At 36.7% G+C, this 22,127-nt stretch overlaps 1 protein-coding gene across 1 annotated transcript in view; it reads right to left on the bottom strand.

The window, feature by feature from the left end:
* PRKD1 (protein kinase D1) overlaps positions 1 to 22,127 on the bottom strand; it is a 515,048-nt gene that overhangs the window by 384,036 nt on the left and 108,885 nt on the right. The window contains exon 4 of the mRNA XM_036843896.1: positions 19,698 to 19,821. Within this exon, the coding sequence (XP_036699791.1) occupies positions 19,698 to 19,745 (48 nt within the window). The 5' untranslated portion in view covers positions 19,746 to 19,821. The remainder of the gene's footprint in view (positions 1 to 19,697; positions 19,822 to 22,127) is intronic.

Raw genomic sequence — 22,127 nt, forward strand, 5'->3', positions numbered from 1 at the left:
AGGGTTTATATACTTAAAGCCATGCAACACTAATGAAAGAAATCAAAGATAATCTAAATTAATGAAAAGAAATACCATTTTCATGAATTAGGAGACTCAACAGAGTAAAGATGTTGATTTTCTCCAAATTTATATATAGGTTTAACACAATTGCTATCAAAATCCCCGAAGTATTTTAAAGACAAAATTATATATATATTATTATATATTACAGACAAAATTATTCCAAAAATATATATGGAAAGGCAAAGGGACTAGACTAACTGAAACAATTATGAAACTAAAAATACAGTGGAAGGAATCAGTCTACTTAAATTCAAGATTATATAGTTATAATAATCAAAACTGTGTACAACTGGCAGAGATAGACACATAGATCAATGGAAGAAAATGAAGAACCCAGAAATAGACCCACACCAATTTGCCCAACTGATGCTTGACAAACGTGAAAAAAACCATTCAATGAAGGAAAGGAAACCTTTTCAACAAATAGTGCTAGAGCAATTGCGATCCATAGATTTTACAAAAAAGAAAAGAACTTCAACCTAAATATCACAGCTAATATAAAAATTAATTTGTAATTGATAATGAATTTAAATGTAAGGTGTAAAACTATAAAACTTCTACCAAAAAAAACTAGGAGAAAATCTTTGAACTAGGACTAGATAAGAGTTCCTGAACTTGACACCAAATATACAATCTATAGAAGAAAGAACTGAAAAGTTTGACTCCATCAAACTTAAACACTTTTTCTCTGTGAAAGATCCTATTAAAGGATAAAAAGATAAGCTACAGACTGGGGAAAAGTATTTGCAAACCACATATCCAACAAAGTATCTAGGTTATATAAAGAATTCTCAAAACTCAACCATAAAAAAGGAAAAATCCAATTAGAAAATGGGCAAAAGACTTGAAGAGATATTTCACTGAAGAATAGGAACAGGTGGTAAATAAGCACATGAAAAATGTTCAACATCATTAATCACTATGGTTAATGCAAATTAAAACCACAATGATATATCACGACACACAAATCAGTATGATTGAAAAATAATAATGACAAGAAACAATGGTAAGGGAGTGAAGAAACTGGATCACTCATACATTGTTGTTGGGAATGTAAAATGGTATAGCCACTCTAGAAAGCAATTTGGTTTCTTAAAAAACTAAGTATGCAACTATCGTATGACTCAGCAATTACACTACTGGGCATTTATCCTGGAGAAATGAAAAGTTACATTCACATGAAAACTTACACATGAATATTTACAGCAGCTTTATTTGTAATAGCCAAAAATTGGAAACTCAGATGTCCTTCAATGGGTGAATGGTTAAACAAACTGTGGTACATCTGTACTATGAACTATTATTCATCCCCCCAAAAAGGAAGAAATTTGATATGTGCAACAATCTGAATGAATCCCTAGACAATTATTCTGGGTAAAAATGTCAATCCCTAAAGATTATATACTGTATGATCCATTTATATAACTTTATTGAAATGATAAATTATAGAAATGGAGAACAGATTAGTAGTTGTAAGGGGTTAAGGAGCAGGTGGAGTAGAAAGGAATTAGACGTGGCTGTAAAAGTGCAAAATGAGTAGTGATGGGAATTCCCTTATAGTGATGAAAATGTTCTTTGTCTTGACTGCATCACTGTTAATACCCTGTTTGTGATATAATATTATAGTTTTGGAAGATGATACCACTGGGGGAAACTGGGCAAAGAGAACCCAGGATTTTTCTGTACAAATTCTTACAACTACACATAAATCTACAATTATCTCAAAATAAAAAGTTTAATTAAAAAACACAATGAGAGAATACCACATAACACTAGAATGACTAAAACTAAAAAGGCTGAAAATACCAAGTGTCTCTAAGGATATAAAACAATGTAAACTCTCATTACATTGCAGGTAGGATTGTAAATTGGTGCAACCACTTTGGGAAACTGCTTGGCATTATCCACTAAAGTTGAACATATGTACACCATATGACCAGCAATTTCACTTCTAGATATATACCCAGCCGAAATGTTTAGAAATGTGTTCCAAAAGACAAACATTTTTCTTAATTTTCTCAAACTGGAAACACCCTAAATGCTCATCAACAGTAGAATGAATAAATTATAGTATGCTCATATAAGGAAATATTACATCATGGTGAAAGTTAAAAAAAGAAAGCTACATGCAACTGCATTAATGAATAGTCTCACAAACATAAGTTTGATTGAAAAATCAAGTATATAAAACAGATTCCATTTATATGAATCTCAAAGATGAACAGAACTAACTTGTGATATTAGAAGTTTGGATAGTGGTTTGGGAAAGAAGATGGGCTAGTGACAAGAAGTGGCCTAAAGGGGATTTCTGGGATTCTTAACCTCGGTGTATGCTCTTTGTCATAATTCATCAGGCCGAACACTATGGCTTGATATGAATAAGTACACTTTCCTCTATGTACATTATACAATTGAAAAGGTGTTTATTTTTTAAATGATAAAACCTTCAGGAGAAATTGGCAAATCCATTCTCTATGATGAAAATTTTAAGACATTTCTACCAATAACTGATAAATCAAGAAAAAAAAGTTGAGGATATAGAAAATTTGGACGACACAATTACTAACTGTAACCAATAATTAGAGCACATAGAAATGTTTATAAAATTTACCCAAATAGAATGTCTTAACATTTGATCTATACTCTAAATCCTTTCCCCTCTCTGGGGCTCAGGTTTTTTGTTTACAAAAACCAGACACATGCATTTATTTCTTTTTTCTACCCTACAGCATATTCTCTGAACCAATTGCTTGAACTGTGGAATAGAAAATGGGAACCCCCGATGGAAAACAATTGTAAGCTAACATCTCAGTATATGTATTAAGCATCTATCTTGTACCTAGCACCCTATTAGCTCATAGGGTTACATAGCTACACATACAGGATTCCTGGCTTTGAGGAATTCACAATCCAGTAGATGAGACTGATATATAAAACAATGATATCTACTGGTGTGCTAGAGCAGGCTGATACAGGCTCATGAGAGACAACTGTTAAACATCTGGGAATTTTTGCCAGCCAGTTGTTAAACCATTGATAGCTTCAAAGTGGCCACGGTGGGAGTACTTATACCATGGAAATCAACAAATACTACTAATCAGGGTTTCTCCATACCCTCCAAGGAGCTTGTTTATTAGCACACTACTGACTGTATCATAAAACAACCTGATGAGTGTTTTGCAATACAAAATGAAGCAAGTGTTGTAGAAGCATAGGCAATGCTCAACCAACCAGGAGGAGAAAGTTCCAGAATATCCTCATAGATCGGTTCAATTTGACTTGGCCAAAAAGTGAATAGACGTTTGTGTCAGAATTATGAAGGTTGCCATGGCATTCCAATAGAGGGGATTGCATATGAAAACTGATAATATAGAAAGAGTCATATGTCAGGGACAGGTCTGCAGCACACCTTTGTTTAGGTTGTGCACTGCACAAAAGCACCATATCAATGGGTCATAATTCACATTTTTATTATTTTTCACTTTTGCATCTTTTCATTATAATTGCTGAATCCAGAGATGGGCAATTTGTATACTTATGGCAATTTTCTGCCTTTTATCATAGTAAATAAATGAAATGATTAGGCTTGTTCCTGTATAGTTGGTCTTGATTGTTCCATTTTGACTTACAAAGGTGATGTGAGTTCAAGAAAACTCTTGCTGATCTAACAACATTTTTGTAACCTGTGCTTCTAAAAGAGGAGCTTCTTTCCTGACAGATGTACAACTTAGGGGGCATATCTCTACATTAAAAAAAAAAGCCTGATGGTTTAATCTAGATAATTCTAAGGTTTCATTTTGCATTTAATATCATCTACATTTACTCCACCAGAATGTATGCTGAGTTTCCAGTTTAAATCTACAAGTGCTTTCACTGAGACATAATTCACATATAATTATATTTCATAACTAACATTTAATATTAACAATCCATTTGTAACAAAATCCAATTGGGGTAAAAATTTAATGTTATAAATTTGCTATTGATAAATGAGAAAATATACCATCATACGTGTTTTTTCCTTGAGGAAGAAGTGTGTTTTTCTAATTCCCACAAAGTTGCTGTGTGTGTGGTTAGAGCCTGGTCAGGGAGAACAGAAGCACAGGGTATCAGGCCATAGCGGGTGGGAATGGGGCGGGGGGGGCACAAGTACTTTCACCCTATGTGCCAGTTTCTTGAAGGTTAGGATATAATGTTTTCTATTCAATAATTCATTCACTTTTTTCCAGGTTGCCTACCACTTACAAGGCAAATTCTGTAGAAACTATATAAAGCACATAATAGGGAATCAGGTAATGTATAATTGAATTAATTAGTAAGTAAGCAAAAATTTACCAAAGAAAACTCTAACCCTTACAGTCACATGGACTCTGGAAAAAGCCCTTGTGATCAGGACACACTAAATCTCCAACAAACCCAGTAACACAAAATGATGCGAACTTGTGTGTCCAGAGGCCTATATGAAACAAGGATGCTAAAATGACATTTAAAAACAATTTTTGTGGGCTTCCCTGGTGGCGCAGTGGTTGAGAATCTGCCTGCCAATGCAGGGGACACGGGTTTAAGCCCTGGTCTGGGAAGATCCCACATGCCGCGGAGCAACTAGGCCCGTGAGCCACAATTACTGAGCCTGCGTGTCTGGAGCCTGTGCTCCACAACAAGAGAGGCCACGATGGTGAGAGGCCCGCGCACCGCGATGAGGAGTGGCCCCGCTTGCCGCAACGAGAGTAAGCCCTCGCACAGAAACAAAGACCCAATGCAGCCATAAATAAATAAATAAATAAAAACAAAAAAAACAATTTTTGTTATGTACCTTTTTAAATTGGCATTTTTATTTATGGTAAACCAGTTTGTTCCTTGCAGTGATTCCTGCAGACTTGGGCATTTTCCTCTTTACAATGATAGAGCGAATCTGTCTAGGGCAATCTTGGCTGCTGGGTTGTGTTGTAAAAGATGACTAGTCAGAGGGTGAAGGGAATCTTGCCACCAGGTTGGAGGCTTAGAACAGTTTACTGAATGAGAAAGGAGAACCTTCCCAAATTACCTAGATATCATGCTCATGCTTTTGAAGACTAAAGACAGGCAATACATTTGCAAACAATGATAATGGGGACAGATAAAACAGACTACTTAAACGCCTAAAAAACGACATCTATGTGATTTTTCTGCCCCAAATTTACCTTTAAAATTCATATGATTGAATTAAAAATTGTTTTTACTGTTACTTAGAACATCTATATCTATTTGTACTATAGTAAAGTAACCATTTATTCCAAATTTGGGGGGGATATTTATTTTAATTCCGACAAAGTTCTTAGAAGTAGTGTTTTATGACCGTCTTCATCACTTGCTTTTTCACAGGATAAAATGTCTGATTAGTCACTTTGGATAGTTCTGAATGCTAAGCTCTTTTAGCTGATTAAGGAATTTTCTCATGTGGTAACATTCCCATCATCTGGGATTTTATGCTTTTTGACTAACAGCTCTTAAAGGCAAGAAGTATTTGGTTGTACTTTCACACCTAAAGGCATAAGGAGGATATAGAGAGTCATGGGATTGGGAGCCAGAAGTCGTGACACTTATTTTCATATTATCTGATTGTAAATATCTCCTCCAATTAACTGTGAACTTATTGAGGGTAGGGGTTATGCAATTTACCTTTGTTTCCCAAGCAGTGGTCTAGGCATCTAGTAAGACAAAGAGCATATTATCTCTCTTACATGTGGATCTAAAACAAACAAACCAAGCTCATCAATACAGAGAATAACTGGTGGATGCCAGATGGGGACAGGGGGTGGGAGGTGAGAGAAATGAGTGAAGGGGGTCAAAAGGTTAAAAAAAAGGAAATTTAAATTTAATACTAAAAAGCTATCTGAAACAGTTCTGTGGCCCATCTTGATGAATATAAAAATAACATTATTATTTGTATGAAATAATATTAAAGAGAAAGAGTAGGAAAAAAGAAATATAATACACACAAAGTACACAAATATTAAGTCAAGTGTACAGCTCAGTGAATTTTACAAAGTGATACACCTGTGAAACCTCTGTCAAGATCACAACATAGAATATTAAAATAGCAATCCAGAAACATCCCTCATGTCCCTTTGCCCTTATTACCCAATGGAAAAACAGTACACCTCTTTTACTTCTATCTTCATAGCTTAGTTTTGACTCTTTTAAAACTTCATGTAAATGGAATCATCTTTCACTTAATAGTATGCCTGTACACAATGATCCTGTGTGTGAAAGGCATACATTCTTTTTCATTGCTGTATAGTATCCCATTGTATGACTATAACACAATTTATTTATCTGTTTTACTGGGTTCTTCGTTTCTGTTCTAGTTTTAAACAATTAAAAATAAAGCTACAATAAAAAATAGCTCAATAAATACAGTATTTGAATAAATTTTTACAGGCATCACATTTTTCTTGATCACAGAGGAATTCGGCCCTTATAGTCAGTGAACTGACTGACTACAGAGAATTGGCCATTGAAGGAACAAATGAAGACAGATAGCACGATCCACAGAAACTGATAAAGTAGACATGTAAGAAATACAGGCTGTAGCATACACGTAAATATGGCTTGCTCTACGAAGTGATGGAGGAAGGAAGAAAAATGTAGAGGAACCTGCTGAGAAAGCAGTAGTGGGTGACAATTAGGGGTTATGCTATCAGAAGGCACAGGAAATCACTAAATCCAGGATTATCTCCAGTGAACAATGAGAAAATAGAAAATCGGTTTACAGAGTTGAAGAACATGGCATGAGAACAAGGCACCACTATACTGTACACTAGAAGACATTTTGCAGGACAGCGAGTGACATTTAGTTTTCTTTTACATTTGTCTGCAAGATTTTTCATTTGCCTACACTGATAACTGGAATTAAAGGTTGTATGATCTGCTTAATGATCCAGAGAGAGACCCAGTGTAACAGTCTTGTTAGAGCTTCACTGAAGCATTAAGTTAAGTGCCAATGTTAAGGTCTTTTTCTCTTAGTCTATGAGTGCTGATTACTGAAACAAAGTTGACACTATGTGAGCAAAGTGAAATGAAAAACTGAATAATCAATCAACGAAATTCAAGGTAGCTGGTTATTCAGGATAATTTATACACAAAAAACCTGCATATAATTCTTCTTGAAGAGCTTGTTCTTATGATTAGCTCAATGTTCCCTGATATTCGACCTTCAAGTGAATGTCCAAATAGTGACAACCTACTGCTCCTCAACCTTATACTTAGCTTTATTCATATATCACTTAAATGAAAACTACAAGTCATTTGCTACAAATGAATTGCTTCATTTATACCACCCATTACAATGGCACAACTATAATTTTCCTATATCTCTAGTCTTTATTTAATAATTCACCTTATTCAAATATTCAATAACCTAAAACCAACTCAACGATTTTGCTTATAATCATACAACATTATCAAAATGATGAGTCACACATACTAAGTGACATTTTTAGTGTCCAAACAGTGATCTAAACAACATTGTACGTGTGCTTTTCAGGTTTCTTTAAATTTGGTTTTTAATCTTATGCAATGTATTTTAATAGCTTTATTGAGTTATAATTTTACACTGTGAAGTTCACCCATTTAAAGCATATAATCCAGTGTCATTTGGTATATTTACAGAGTTATATAACCATCACCATAATCTAATTTTAGAACATTTTCATCATCTCCAAATATTTCTTTTGACTACAGTTTCAAATCATAATTACTGTAGTCAAAAGACTACACTTTAGGGTTTGTTAGTTAATAAAAAAGTTAGTGAGTGAATAAAAAAGTCCACACTTCAGGGTTTACCTCTGCTCTTGTTTCTTTTTCACATAGATTCAGTGACCTCAGTGTGTGTGTGTGCGTGTGTGTGTGTGTGTGTGTAAGTCAGAAAGAACAGAGTTCACCTATTTTAAACTTCTAATGATTATAAAAATCTTCCTACAGCATTTTTTGCGAACAGAACTATTTCTGCCACCTTTGTTTTTTAAGTAGCAGAAGTATATATTTAGGGTTACTGGCATTGTACAATAGATTCTTAACTGGAACTGAAAGATTTTCAACCCTAGAGAGCTTTGAAAAATGCAGCCTTTCCTGAATAAAAGCAGGATGGCAAGATAACTCCTGGAAAACTCTTCTGCTACGGCGCTGTTGAAGTAGAGAGTGAAACATCTATCTTACTGATCAAATGACTAAACAAAAGTTATCATGGAAGATTTTGAGAAAAGAGAAGGCTATACTGTTGAATTAATTATATTTTCTGTACTTGCTGAGGGAAAAAAGCTTTCTTCTCATCTGACCTAAATAGACATGGGCTAAGATTCTATTTTACCTGGCTATAATGTACAAACTTGGAATAATTTCCTAAGTTATGATTCCCCTCTCTCCATATTAACTGTTAATCACAAAAGCATTGAAGCCCTGGCAGCAATGATTTCCCTTTCTGACACTGATTGACTGGATGGATCTAAGCTGGACTAATCAGGAATTTGAGATTGGGGTGAGAGGAGCCTGACTCAATGTCTTTGAGTCCTGAAATATGTAGGCTCAAAGACAGAGCTACTGGTGAGTGTGATCTGCCTTCCATGCAGATCAGAGAAGCAGAGACAGCAAATACGCAGAGAGAAAGAAGAGAAGAATGAAGCAGATATGTGTAAATTAACAGACCAGGCAGAAGGAAAAGGGATGAGAGTGGTGAAAGAATTCTACACAGCTTTGCACGCTCTAGCTCCTATACCTTCTGCGGGTCTACTGAACTTCTGCCCTTTGAGTCTGTGAGATACTTCTTAATGCTTAAGCCAACTGGTTTTGTTTTGTATTACTGGAAACCCAGAGAGTCCTAAAAGTTGACTAGTTTAAAATGGAACATAAGCATTTACTTAAGTTTCTAAATCACTTATGAGTGATACCAAAGAAATAAAAAGATAAACTTTCTGCTTTTGATTAACTTAAAATCTTATTAGGGAAACAAGACCTTCACATATAACAAAACTCTCCAAAACAATGCAGCTTATTCCACAATGAGCATTAGGTGGCATAATTATGTGCAGTAGACAACGGAGAAATCCACGTGGGCTCTAGCAAGGAGGGAAGATCTTGGAGGCACAGTTCTTTGTGTTAAACATTGAACGATGAGTAGAGTTTGATTAGATAAAAAGTTTGGTTAAAAAAAATGTGTTCTAGATTAAGAGACAAAGTAGCCAGGAATGACTGTAGAAGCTGCAGAAATCCAACGGAAGAATAAATTGTGATAAGAGATGATACTGGGTTGGGAAGGTGGTGCCAGATGATGGAGAGGCATGAATTACAGAAGAGGAGTTACCTGGACTTCCTGTAACTAGGTAAAAGGAAGAGTTGTAGATCCTTAAGCAGAGGTGTATTGTGACCAAATGTTTGTGTAAAAAGTTAAATCTGGTTGTGGTATACTGTACAGTTCAGAGGCAAGTAAACTAACTTGGAAGATGTTTTCTCTCTGACGGTGATTACAGAGAGGGGAAAACTCTAAGACGTGGGAGAAGAAACAGACTTCGATCAGTACTTCTCAAACTTTACTGTATGCATGAATTGCCTGAGAATCTTCTTAAAAATGCAAACTATTATTCAGTAGTTCTGGGCTAAGGCCCAGAATTCTGACTTTCTAACAATCTCCCAGGTAATACCCACACTGTTAATCTGTGAACCACATGTTAAGAAGACAAGATTTTGAAAATAATGATCTAATCCAGTGTGATGAAGGAAAATAAGAGTCAAAGATGACTCCAAGGTTTCTAGTGTGCTATAGTAGACAGGAGAGAGAGAAAAGGGAAACTGAGCCAATCCAACATTCATCGAATGACTGCTGTTCATTATTTTCTTTTATCCTGCGACCTAACCATATAAAGTAAATCCATTCATTCACTTAGTCTACACTGATGCACTTATGTACTAAGTATCCACTAAGTGACAGGCATTGTTCTAAATGTTGTGGATTCAGTAATGAATAAAACTATAAAATAAAATTTGAAACCTTTGCTTATAATTTCAAGGGAAGGACAGAAAATAAACAAAATAAGTAAAACATATAGTATTAAAGTTGGGAAAATCAAGTAAATAGCCCAAAATCTACTTTGGCTGAGTTTCATTCAAACAAGTCACCTTGAACATCTTCTGTATAATACAAATATGATAAATTTATAAGGAATTCAAGATATATGTTGAAGCTAAAACTATTTTTAAATCCTTTGAAAGTATTTTACTGAGTTAATCAAAAATATTTCAGAAAGTCCTGGGAACCTTAGCTGTGTCACACCTGGACATATTTTTAATGAAAGTGTGTATCTGAATGTGTAATGGAATATTTTGCAGCTTTCACAGTCATCCTTCCCAGAACAAACATCTGTCTCACTAATCAGGTGGTATATGGTCTGACCGAGTGCTCATTTCCCATCTATAATGGGCCAGCTTAAACGTTCTTTGTTTCTTACCATAGATAGTAGAGAGGAATTTCTTTCCAAATACACTGTAGAGAGTCATTTCTATAGTAAGCTGAAGGAAACACTATGGGATTAATTAGTCAAAGAAAACAAAGGAACAGATTGAGAAATCTGTCTGTCTGTATGTATGTACATATGTATGTATTTATCTATCTATGTCTGTACTTCTGCCATCTACGAATCTGTAAAAAAAACCTGAATAAATAAAGTGTAAAATGGAAGCCTATTAAACTATAATTGCTATAAAACAATAGTTTCTCATCCCCCAAAATTTATATTTAAAAATTGCTAAATGTATCTTTGTTCACTAAGCACTTTAATTAACAACTATAACATGGTGATTATATTATTCAACATTTAAATGCTTAATTTGCAATCTGGAATTGCAGGCATTCCCTGATAAAGACATATTTTCATTTGTTGCATTTGTATTTTTAGTAGAAGACAAAGATAAGAAGATACTTATATGGTAATATGATACTAGATCCATAAACAAAAGTTTTACTCTTTCTTTTTATTGCTCTTGAGATTTAAAACACAATAACAATCTATATTTACGCATTGAGCTATTGGATTTTTTCATGTTTTGAGAGGTTTGAAATACTGTACCTGCCATCTACTGGAAGTCTATGGGAGGTACATTTCCCTACTATCAACTAAGGCCTCCAGAGAGCAAGTCTAAAAAATGCTATCAGTGCTTTTTGAGGAAATCATACCACAGGTTTGGAGGTCCTTTACTACTGTTAAAGAAAATTAAAGATAAAATAATCCCATTAATCGCTGGTGAAAGTACAGAAGGAACCCATATAAATTTGAGTAGGCAAAATCGCAAGAGAGATTCACCTCTGAAATGTCAAAAGTACTAAAAGGCCACGAGCAAAAAGATCTACAAATTTCCTTCCCAGCATTTTTATTAAAGGAAGTGCTCTGACCATAGAAATATGTGTATATAATTCCTAACTATTACAAATAGCTTTTAGGATCGAGGGAGTCAGGATTCTGAGACCTTCTCTAGTGACTTCTGTCTATTTCTGGGCTTCAGTGGGTTGTGTGAGTAGGGGTAAGAGTAAACGGGGGAGAAGACAGGATAAACTGACACTGTAGACGAAATGTCGAATTACTGCAAAGAATGAAACACCATAGTCAGTTGTTTAATTACATGCTTTGTGACTATATTTAATTCCTTCAATTATGCTCTGGGTCAGAATAGTTAGCTCCAGCCCTACATGTAACCTAGACACTTACATGTTTGGATGCCTAGACTTTCCTATTGAAATCATGTCAGTCTATTTTCTTACCCTCAATAATTTTAATATAATGTATCTAATGACCACTTTCTCCTGATTTATGGGAAAACCCCAGAAACTAAGAATTACCCTTTCGTTCAGTTTTTATGAATGCCTTTAAAAATTATAATTTAAAAAATGTAAAAACATAAAACCTTCCAGCTTTTAATCATTCTATACTTTTGGTGGCTAGAAGTAATTCTTAGAAGTAATAAGCTCTAGAATTACATGATCATAGATAGAGCTTGAGGGTTTCATACAGATTAACAGTGGCACTAAAAGGTAGAATAATTTAATTCAAGGGCATATAATTTAGTGGTAGAACTTAAACTATAATTCAGGTTGTTTCACTGTAGTCACTATTATTTCTACTACCTTGCATTGCCTCGAATGTAATTATAAAATTGATATTGGACTTGAAATTGAAACAGGGAGCTTGAGCTTTCGTCGTGTGAGAGAAGGGAAGGAGGTGAGGAAGAATAAAGATATTTGCCAGATATGTCCTTGGCATTGTTCATTAGGCATGTTCATTTTTACTTTGAAATTCAAACAAGGCGATCACTAACCCATGTCAAATTTTCAGACCTAAATTAGCCCCACTTTACTTAAATATATCAATAAGAACACATGAAGACAAGGAATTCAGAGTTAGAGAGTTTCAGAGACAAGCAGCACCCAGGCATTTCTAAGGCTGAGTGATAAAACAGTAGGACTTCTGCATCTAGCAACATTACAGACTATTAGAGACCCTGAAAATCTTCAGCAGCAAACACTTATGAGATAATAACATAACAAACATTGTTGAAAATGCATAGTCAAACTCACAGAGAAGATGTAAAATCCCCAGGGGCTAAAAGCAAAGAGAAAATTGAAAACTAGATTAGTGAACTGATGCTGATAGTTTGGCAGCTTGAGAGGGTGGGGCATATTAGTCACTCTTGTTATTGAAAGGAATTTAATGAACATTATGGACCAAAAACCAAAGCACTGGAACTGCTTGAGTTGGGGAGTTGGACTAGCAAACCCTCCCCTCAAAGACACATATATAAGTCCAGGACACATGAAGGGCTATGCCCTCAGGGCAAGGGTAGCTAGGGAAAAAGTCATCTACTGGCAAAGTGAAATGAGAGAAACCTTGTTGAGCTGACCTGGGACCTAGGTAGGAAAAAAACGTCTATAAAAAATTTGCATCCACAGATATAGCAAACAGCAGAATAAGACCCTGGGAGCTTTAGGTAATAAGACTGAAACACACTAAAAAAAATAAGTACGTTTAAACTGACTAAAATAAATAGAGGAAGGACTCAAAAGTCTAAGAAAGTAATACAATACTATCAACAATGCATATAATTGAATACTTTGCAGCAATTAAAAAAGATTAGGTCTATCTATATATGCTGATATATAAAGATCTCCAAATTTTCTTATAAAAAAGCTAGTTACAAAAGCATCATATAGTATAAATCCATTGTTGTTTAAAATAATTTAAAAGGCACTTGTGTGTTTGCTTTAAGAATGTTCATTCTCTTTTTTATTTAAAAAAATTAATTGAAATATAGTTAATGTACAATATTATGTTAGTTTCAGGTGTATTACAGAGTGATTTGACATTTGCCTACATTATGAAATGATCACCACAATAAGTCTAGTAACGATCTGTCCCTGTACAAAGTTATTATAATATTATTGACCATATTCCTTCTGCTGTATATTACATCCCTGTGGCTTATTTATTTTATAACTGGATGTTTGTACCTCTTAATCCCCTTCCCCTATTTTGCTCCCAACCCACCTTCCTCCCCTCTGTAAACAACCCATTTGTTCTCTGTATCTATGAGTCTCTTTTCATACTGTTTTGTTTGTTTTGTTTTTTTAAATTCCACATAAAAGTGAGAAAATATGGTATTCGTCTTTATCTGACTTATTTCGATTAGCATAATATTCTCTATATCCATCCATGTTGTCGCAAATGGCAAAATCTCATTTTTTATGGCTGAGTAATATTACACATATATATATATATTTATACATATATATACCACATCTTCTTTATCCATTCTTCTATTAATGGACATTTAGATTGCTTCCGTATCTTGCCTATTGTAAATAATGCTGCAACGGACATTGCTTTGCATGTTATCTTTTGAATTAGTGTTTTTGTTTTCTTCAGATAGATACCCAGAAGTAAAATTGCTGAATCATATGACAGTCCTATTTTTAATTTTTTGAGGAACCTCCATACTTTTTTCCACAGTGGCTACACCAATTTACAATCCCACCAAAAGTGCATAAGAGTTCCCTTTTCTCCACAAAGGATGTTCAGTTTCTTTATATCTGATTCCAGTTAACTGTTTTGTTTCCTATAATTTTAAAACATAATGCAAAATTATTACTAATGAAAAAATTGGACCAGGCAAATTGGAAAAAAAATGAAAAATAACTTTTAGAAATAAAAAATTTAGTCACTGAAATTTTTAAAAAAGGGATTAGATATGGCTAAAGATAGAATTAGTGAATAGAAGGATAAATTTGAAGAAACACAGAGAGACCAAGGAAATGGAAGAATACAAAAAAGAGAGGTTAAGAGACATGAGGTAAAATGAGAAAGTCACACATATATTCAAAAGTAATTTCAGGGGAGAATATAGAGAGAATGGTGAAAAGCCTATCTATTAAAAGAGTGGCTGAGAATTTTCCAGAAGTTATAAAACACTCCAGTCCTCAGATTCAAGAAATCTTATAAATCCCAAGCAGTCTCTAAAGCAGCAAAGGCAAATAAATGATTTTTAAACCAAGCCAAGAGAAGAGGCAGACCAGAATCAACAATTAGACATAGACGTTTCTCAGTAGCAATATGAAAAAGGGAAGAAAGTAAATTACCCTCTTCGATGAGCTGAGAAAATTTTAAATTCTCATAAAAATGGATATATTGTGCTCATTTAACATCATTTAAGAATGAGATCAAAATAGGCATTTCACAAATAAAAATGAATTGTATTTACTATCAATAGACTATCACTGAAGGAATTGCTAATGAATATTCTTCATGAAAAAGAATATTGAATTGGTAAAGAAGGATTGAGATGAAAAAAGGGAAGGTGAGCAAATAAATTGGTAAAAAGTAGATAAATCTAAAAAAGTACTGACTTCATTAAATAACAGGAATAATAATGATTAATTTGGGGAGGAGGAAACGAACAAATTGAGATTTAAATACCCAACAAACATAACATACAAGTTGGAGTGGTAATACTTAGTATTAAAGATTAAGGCCTTTTTTTGGGGGGGAGAAGTCTGGTATGATGATTAATTTTATGTGGTAACTTGACTGGGCCACAGGGTACCCAGATACTTAGTCAACACTGTTCTGGATATTTCTATGAAGAGAGTTCTGGATGAGATTAACATTTAAATCAGTAGACTGAGTGAAGCAGATTGCTCTCCCTAAAGGGGATGGGCCTCATCCAATCAGTTGAAGGCTGACTAGAACAAAAAGGCTGACCCTCCCATGAGTAAAACAGTTCTTTTTGAGAGTCTGAGGACTGGGATATTGGCTCTTTTTTCTGCCTTTGGACTCGAACTGAAACATCAGCTCTTCTTGGGTCTCAAGCCTTCTGGACTTTGGACTAGAACAACACCATCAGGCTCTCAGACCTTCAGACTGAGACTGAAACTAAACCACTGGCTCTCCTGAGCCTCCATCATGCTGATTAACCCTGCAGATCTAAGATTTACCAACCTCCATAATCATGTGAGCTGATTCCTTATAATAAATCTCTCTCATTCTCAATCTCTCTCTCTCTTGCTCTCACTATCACTCGCACTCTAGTTCTAACTGTACTTCTATCTCCATCTTTATCTCCCTCTCTATCTCTATCCTACTGGTTCTGTTTCTCTGGGGAACTCTAAAACAGATTTTACCAACAGTGATTCTAGAGGAATAGAATTATAAGAATGAGTTTTCTGAATTGGTTCTGGGGTTCCTGGAATTGGCTTTCTAATTTGATTATGTTTAAAGATGCTAATGACTCCATTTCCAGTAATAAAGAAAGCACTGATAGTTCATGATCAGGCAAGCTCTGGCAACAGAAATAAGCAAAATATCACCACTGGAGACTCCTAAACAACCACTTACAAGAAGCAAGGATCTAAGTGTCTGTGTACATGATACTTTTGAACATTTTTGTCAAACTAACAAGTATAAGGAGAGTAACTCATTGCTCCTAACACCAGTGGACAAAGTGGGAGAAGAAAAGAATGAGCTCAGGGATTCACATTCCCAGTTCAAGAGCCACATAAATGACCTGAAAGCTCTATGTGTGCTCCTATAGCTGCAGGGCTGAAAATGCTGAAAATCAAAAGCAGAATCTCAATCTGCAGCTGGCTGAATTACAAGGCATGTTGAACTCCCAGCCTGGTAAGGTGTCTACTATTAAAGGGCACTGATTGGGAAGGCACTGGGATCCTGAAAAGTGGAATGAGGACACATGGAAAGCCCTTGCTGAAGCTACAGACCCTGAGCCCCTAAATTCTGATGAATCATTTTGCCAATGGAAGCAGCCTCTCTACTCACAATGGAAGAGGTCTTTTCAACCCCAGTGGAACCTCCAGTAGAAGCAGCCTCTCCATCCCCATCTGAGGGGGATTAACCCTGCCATGCCTGATGAAAGAGTAATGGCCTACCCTGAGGCAGATGCCATGCAAGACAATGCTGATTGTCCCCCACTCCTCTGTGCTTCCAGACCTACAACCAGGCTGAAGACCCAATAGGTCCCTAAGGCCGAGGTAGAAAGTGTGACCCATGAGGATGTGCAATATATTCCAAAAAAAAAAAGAACCTGAATTTTCCAATTTGTACAGACAGAAATTTGGAGAACATGTGTGGGAATGGATAGTAAGGATGTGGGATAATGGTATCAGGAATATAAAGTTGGATCAGGCCAAATTCATTAATATGGACTGACTAAGCAGTGATTCTGCATTTCATTTTGCATCTTGGGGAGTTAGAAAGGGAGCTAACAATTTGGTTGGTTGATTGGCTAAAACATGGACCAAAAGGTGGCCCACAGTGAGCAAGTTGGAAATGCTGGACCGACCTTGCTTTACTGTAGAGGAAGGGATTCAAAGGCTTAGGGAGACTGAAATGTTAGAGTGGATTTGTCACTTAAGACCTACTCACCCACCCTGGGATAGTCCAGAAGACACACTTTTTATCACAACTATGAGGAATCAATTTGTGAGGGGAGTCCCAACAGCCTTGAAGTGCTCTGTTGCTTGCTTATCTCTGTAAGCCAGACCTTACATTGGGAACTGCAGTCACTGAATTGGGAAGCCTAAATGCAAGAGAGTAACTGAATCCCAGAGTGGCAGGGTCCAAATGGCACCACTCAACTGCCAAAAGAAAAGTCAGTATGGTTACTGCAGTGGACAGCAGAGTCAAAGCAGCAATTAGAATAGTCTGACTCAAGCAGTATTCACCAGCTGATCATGGTATATACCTAAATGTGAACTAAATAGCAAGCCTACTAAATACTTACTTGATCTGTATAAGCAGAAAAATTCTATGTTAAGTGAATAAAAGTCTAACTTGAATATAAAAGGAGAGAGTCACAGCCCCTCAATCCATTCCCAGACTTGAGCCAGTTTACAGACCTGGAACCCTTTAAATGCAAGGGAGGCTCTCTTAAGGAAAGACCCTGGTACCCTGCCAGAAATTTATACTGCTAATCTGCATTTCAGTCCTCCTCCAAAGGGGTCTATGGCCTTTTACTAGGATAACAGTATGCTGGGGAAAAGGAAATAATCAGACCTTTCTGGGCCTACTGAACACTGGCTCTGAACTGACACTGATTCCAGGTGACCTAAAGTGTCACTGTGGTCCACCAGTTATAGTAGGGGCTTATGGAGGTCACGTGATCAATGTAATTTTAGCTCAGGTCTGACTCACAGTGGGGCCAGTGGGTCCCCAAATCCATCCTGTGGTTATTTCTCCAGCTGTATAATGCATAATTTGAATAAGCATACTTAGCAGCTGAGAGATTTCCCACTTTGGTTCTCTGATCTGTGGTGAGAAGGCTATTATGGTGGGAAAGGCCAATTGGAAGCCATTAGAACTGCCTCTACCTAGGAAAATAGTAAACCAAAAGCAATACCACACTCCTGGAGAGAATGCAGAGATTAGTACCACTATCAATGACTCGAAAGATGCAGGTGTGGTGATTCCCACCACATCCCCATTCAACTTTCCTATTTGATCTGTGAAGAAGACAGGGATCTTGGAAAAGACAGTGGATTATTTTAGGTTTAACTGAATAATTACTAAAATTGCAATGGCTATATCAGTTGGGGTTTCATTGTTTGAGCAAATTAATACATCCCCTGGTACCTGGTATATAGATATTGATCTGGCAAATGCTTTTTCTGATACCTGTCAATAAAGACCACCAGAAGCAGTTTGCTTTCAGCTGGCAAGGCCAACAATACAACTTCTCTGTCCTGCCTTAGAGGTATATCAACTCTCCAATCCTGTGTCATAATTTAGTTTTCAGGAATCTTGACTGCCTTTCCTTTCCACAAGAAATCACTCTGGTCTATTACATTGATAACATTATGCTGACTGAACCTAGTGAGGAAGAAATAAAAACTACTCTAGACTTATGGGTAAGACATTTGTGTGTCAGAGGGTGGGAAATAAATCTGACAAAAATTCAGGGACCTTCTACCTCAGTGAAATTTCTAGGGCTTCAGTACTGTAGGGCATGTTGAGATGTGCCTTCTAAGATTAAGGGTAAGTTATGGCACAACCAAAAAAGAGACACAATGCCTAGTGGGCCTCTTTGGAATTTAGAAGCAACATATTCCACATTGGCCCATTTACTGAGTGACCCGAAAAGTTGCTAGTAATCCTTGGATTAGGGAATGAAATGCTTGAGGAATTGCATAGGTGCACTTGCCTCCAACCTCCACAAAGTAACTGGGAAGCTCTGCAACTAGATAGCTCCAAATAAAATAGAAGGAAGAATTTTCAAAAGAAAATCAATGAATATGATCTATTCTACAATAGACAAATTAAAGAAATCTGATGTTCTTCTGTCTTCTAGTGTCCAAGCTAGAAGTTATTTTCAGTAACCCTCTAAAACAACAGGCATTATGCATAGCAGCTAAATATTATTAGGGATCCTCCATTTATTTGACTCATAACCAGAATTTTTCATGGATATCTAAGTCAGATATGAAACACACAAACCATTAAAGAATATAAAAATAAAGATTCAGGTACTGTTTGAAAAGATTGAAAGATAAACAGAAAACTAGGGATAATGTAACATATATGTAAGACAATGGATTAATAATCCTAACATAAAAATAACTTAGAAATCATTAAGATAAAGATAAATATCCCTATGGAATAAGGTCATGAACAGATTATCAATAAAATACACATATCCGATAAGTATGTGAAAAGTATTTATGCTCACTAATGATAAAAAAAATTCTACCACTGATGCAGTCCAAACAGGTCAGACTCCTAGGGTCACATAGAAGGGTGGGAAAATGAGGAGTGAATCCGAAGGAGCAAACAGGAAATATCCCACATGGGAAGCTTTGCTAACTAAAGTCTCTGAGATTTTCCAATAAGACATCTATAAATCTGCACAGAGGAAATATGAAGAAAATTTGCAAACCTTTGTTTAGAACTGTTTGTTCCTTTTGATATGTTTGCCTAAACTATTTTGGAAGAGGCAGGAACCATTGTTTCCTAAATAAATCAAAAGAAAAGCTCAAGGGATTTCCCCATTGGAAAAAGCCTAGTGGAATTTTACCATCAGAAGAAATTGTAAAAAAACAATTTATTTACCCTAGAGGATTTCCTCTGTGCTGCAGGAGTATGGTATAGTCCTTCCATCACAGAGTGAGCAATTGGTAGCTCCTGAGACCAGCACAATTTGATCAGTTGAATTTCGCCACCTTCAGGTATAGAGCTAAAAATGAAGAAAAACACCTTATTATTACTTGGAAATTACATTCAATTGAGAATTACATACATTGAAACTATTGATCAGCCACAGTAATTATCTTGAATTTTTTTTCTAATTAAGATGAAAAGATTCAAAGCATAGTCTAGCCCAGATTTGGCAAACCCTACAATAATGACTATTTACTCATTTGCTCAGTTGTTTGTTCAGTTGATTCAATATGCTTTTATGTAGTCTGTCAGGAATTGTTTTAGATAATAGAGACCCAGAGACAAATTCCTCCTGGAGCTCATAGTTAGTAATGAAGATAAATGCAAAGTATTAAATGATATGACAGGGACTTCCCTGGTGGTGCAGTGGTTAAGAATCCACCTGCCAATGCAAGCGACACAGGTTCGAGCCCTGGTCCGGGAAGATCCTACATGCCGCGGAGCAACTAAGCCCGTGCGCCACAACTACTAAGCCTGTGCTCTAGAGCCTGTGCTGTAGAGCCCGTGCTCTGCAACAAGAGCAGCCACCGCAATGAGAAACCCGCATACCACAACGGAGAGTAGCCCCTGCTTGCCGCAACTAAAGAAAGCCTGCGCTCAGCAACAAAGACCCAACGCAGCCCAAAAATAAATAAATAAAAATAAATGATATGATAGGAGGTATTTGATACAAAGTGAAAGGAGCTATGAGAACACAGAAGAGAATTTCTGAGGGTGGGTTTCTTAAAAGCAGAGCCTAAGAGACAAGGATTCTTGTGCAAGTGATTTATTGAGGGAATGTGTTCAAGTGAAACCTAACATACAGTGAGGGCAGCAAGAATATAGACAAAGATGTAAGTTCAGTAGTTCAGCTTCGGTCTGATTCTTCAAGAAGCTCTGGGTCAGGAACAGCATCATAAAGTTGTCCCACCTTGAGATAAAGGCCCAGACCTTATATCAATAAAGCACAGTCTCCAGGATGGCCCTGGGGAGAAGGCATACGCTCCTAGGCGTTTCCAAACAGGCAGGCTTCTGTCGACCGAGGACAACTGTCAGGCATATCCCTGTAGACTATTAACTGTCATCACTCACAGCAACTGGGGGATGGGTGCACTGGCCCAGGAAATAGAATCTGTGTCTACTGCATTCCACTATTTACACCGTTCAGCCCCACTTGCTTCTCACATTAAATTAGTATCATGATGGCACAACTTCTCCAAGATTTGGGTTGTTCAAAATTTCTGGAGAAACTTACATGAGGAGGGTTAGTGAGACAAACTACAGTCCCCACAGCACTAGTACTCACCATTGCCCTTCTCTACCCACCCATTCTAGAGTCCTCTCTGCATTGGATAACAATTTTATTATTTTTTAAAATAAATTTATTTATTTATTTATTTTAGTTTTGGCTGCAATGGGTCTTTGTCGCTGTGCGCGGGCTTTCTCTAGTTGCGGTGAGCGGGGGCTACTCTTCGTTGCAGTGCATGGGCTTCTCACTGCGGTGGCTTCTCTTGCTGTGGAGCACGGGTTCTAGGTGCATAGGCTTCAGTAGTTGTGGCGCACGGGCTTAGCTGCTCCGTGGCATGTGGGATCTTCCTGGACCAGGGCTCAAATCCGTGTCCCCTGCATTGGTAGGCGGCTTCTTTTTTAAAATTAATTAATTAATTAATTTTTGGCTGTGTTGGGTCTTCGTTGCTGCACATGGGCTTTCTCTAGTTGCAGCAAGTGGGGACGGCTCTTCATTGTGGTGCATGGACTTTGCATTGCAGTGGCTTCTCTTGTTGCAGAGCATGGGCTCTAGGCATGTAGGCTTCAGTAGTTGTGGCATGTGGGCTCAGTAGTTGTGGCTCATGGGCTCTAGAGCGCAGACTCAGCAGTTGTGGCACACTGGCTTAGCTGCTCCGCAGCATGTGGGATCTTCCCGGACCAGGGCTCGAACCCATGTATCCTGCATTGGCAGGCAGATTCTTAACCACTGCACCACCAGGGAAATCCCTGGATAACACTTTTGTTGATTCAGGTAGCTTTCCTGGTAAGGTGACCCAGACTGTCATCCCTGACAGATCTGAATCTCTGGTTACCTTGACCATTCTAGGTCATGGTTGCTATATTAACCCACTTACCATTTACACATTCACTATTAAAATGGAGCATGGGAATACCAAGAGATGACTCATGGAGTCACGTGTGTGCCAAAAATATTCCTCCCTACCCCATGATGCAACGAGTCTTACTTCCTGCTTATCAGAGTTCAATTACCCCTGCCAATATGGTAATTTCCCTTTTTTTCTGCTCGTCTATTGGTATAAGGAGCCTAGAATGACCAGTGGCAGCTGCAGCTTT

This window comes from Balaenoptera musculus, chromosome 2 (assembly GCF_009873245.2).
Source record: "Balaenoptera musculus isolate JJ_BM4_2016_0621 chromosome 2, mBalMus1.pri.v3, whole genome shotgun sequence".
Taxonomy (NCBI): domain Eukaryota; kingdom Metazoa; phylum Chordata; class Mammalia; order Artiodactyla; family Balaenopteridae; genus Balaenoptera; species Balaenoptera musculus.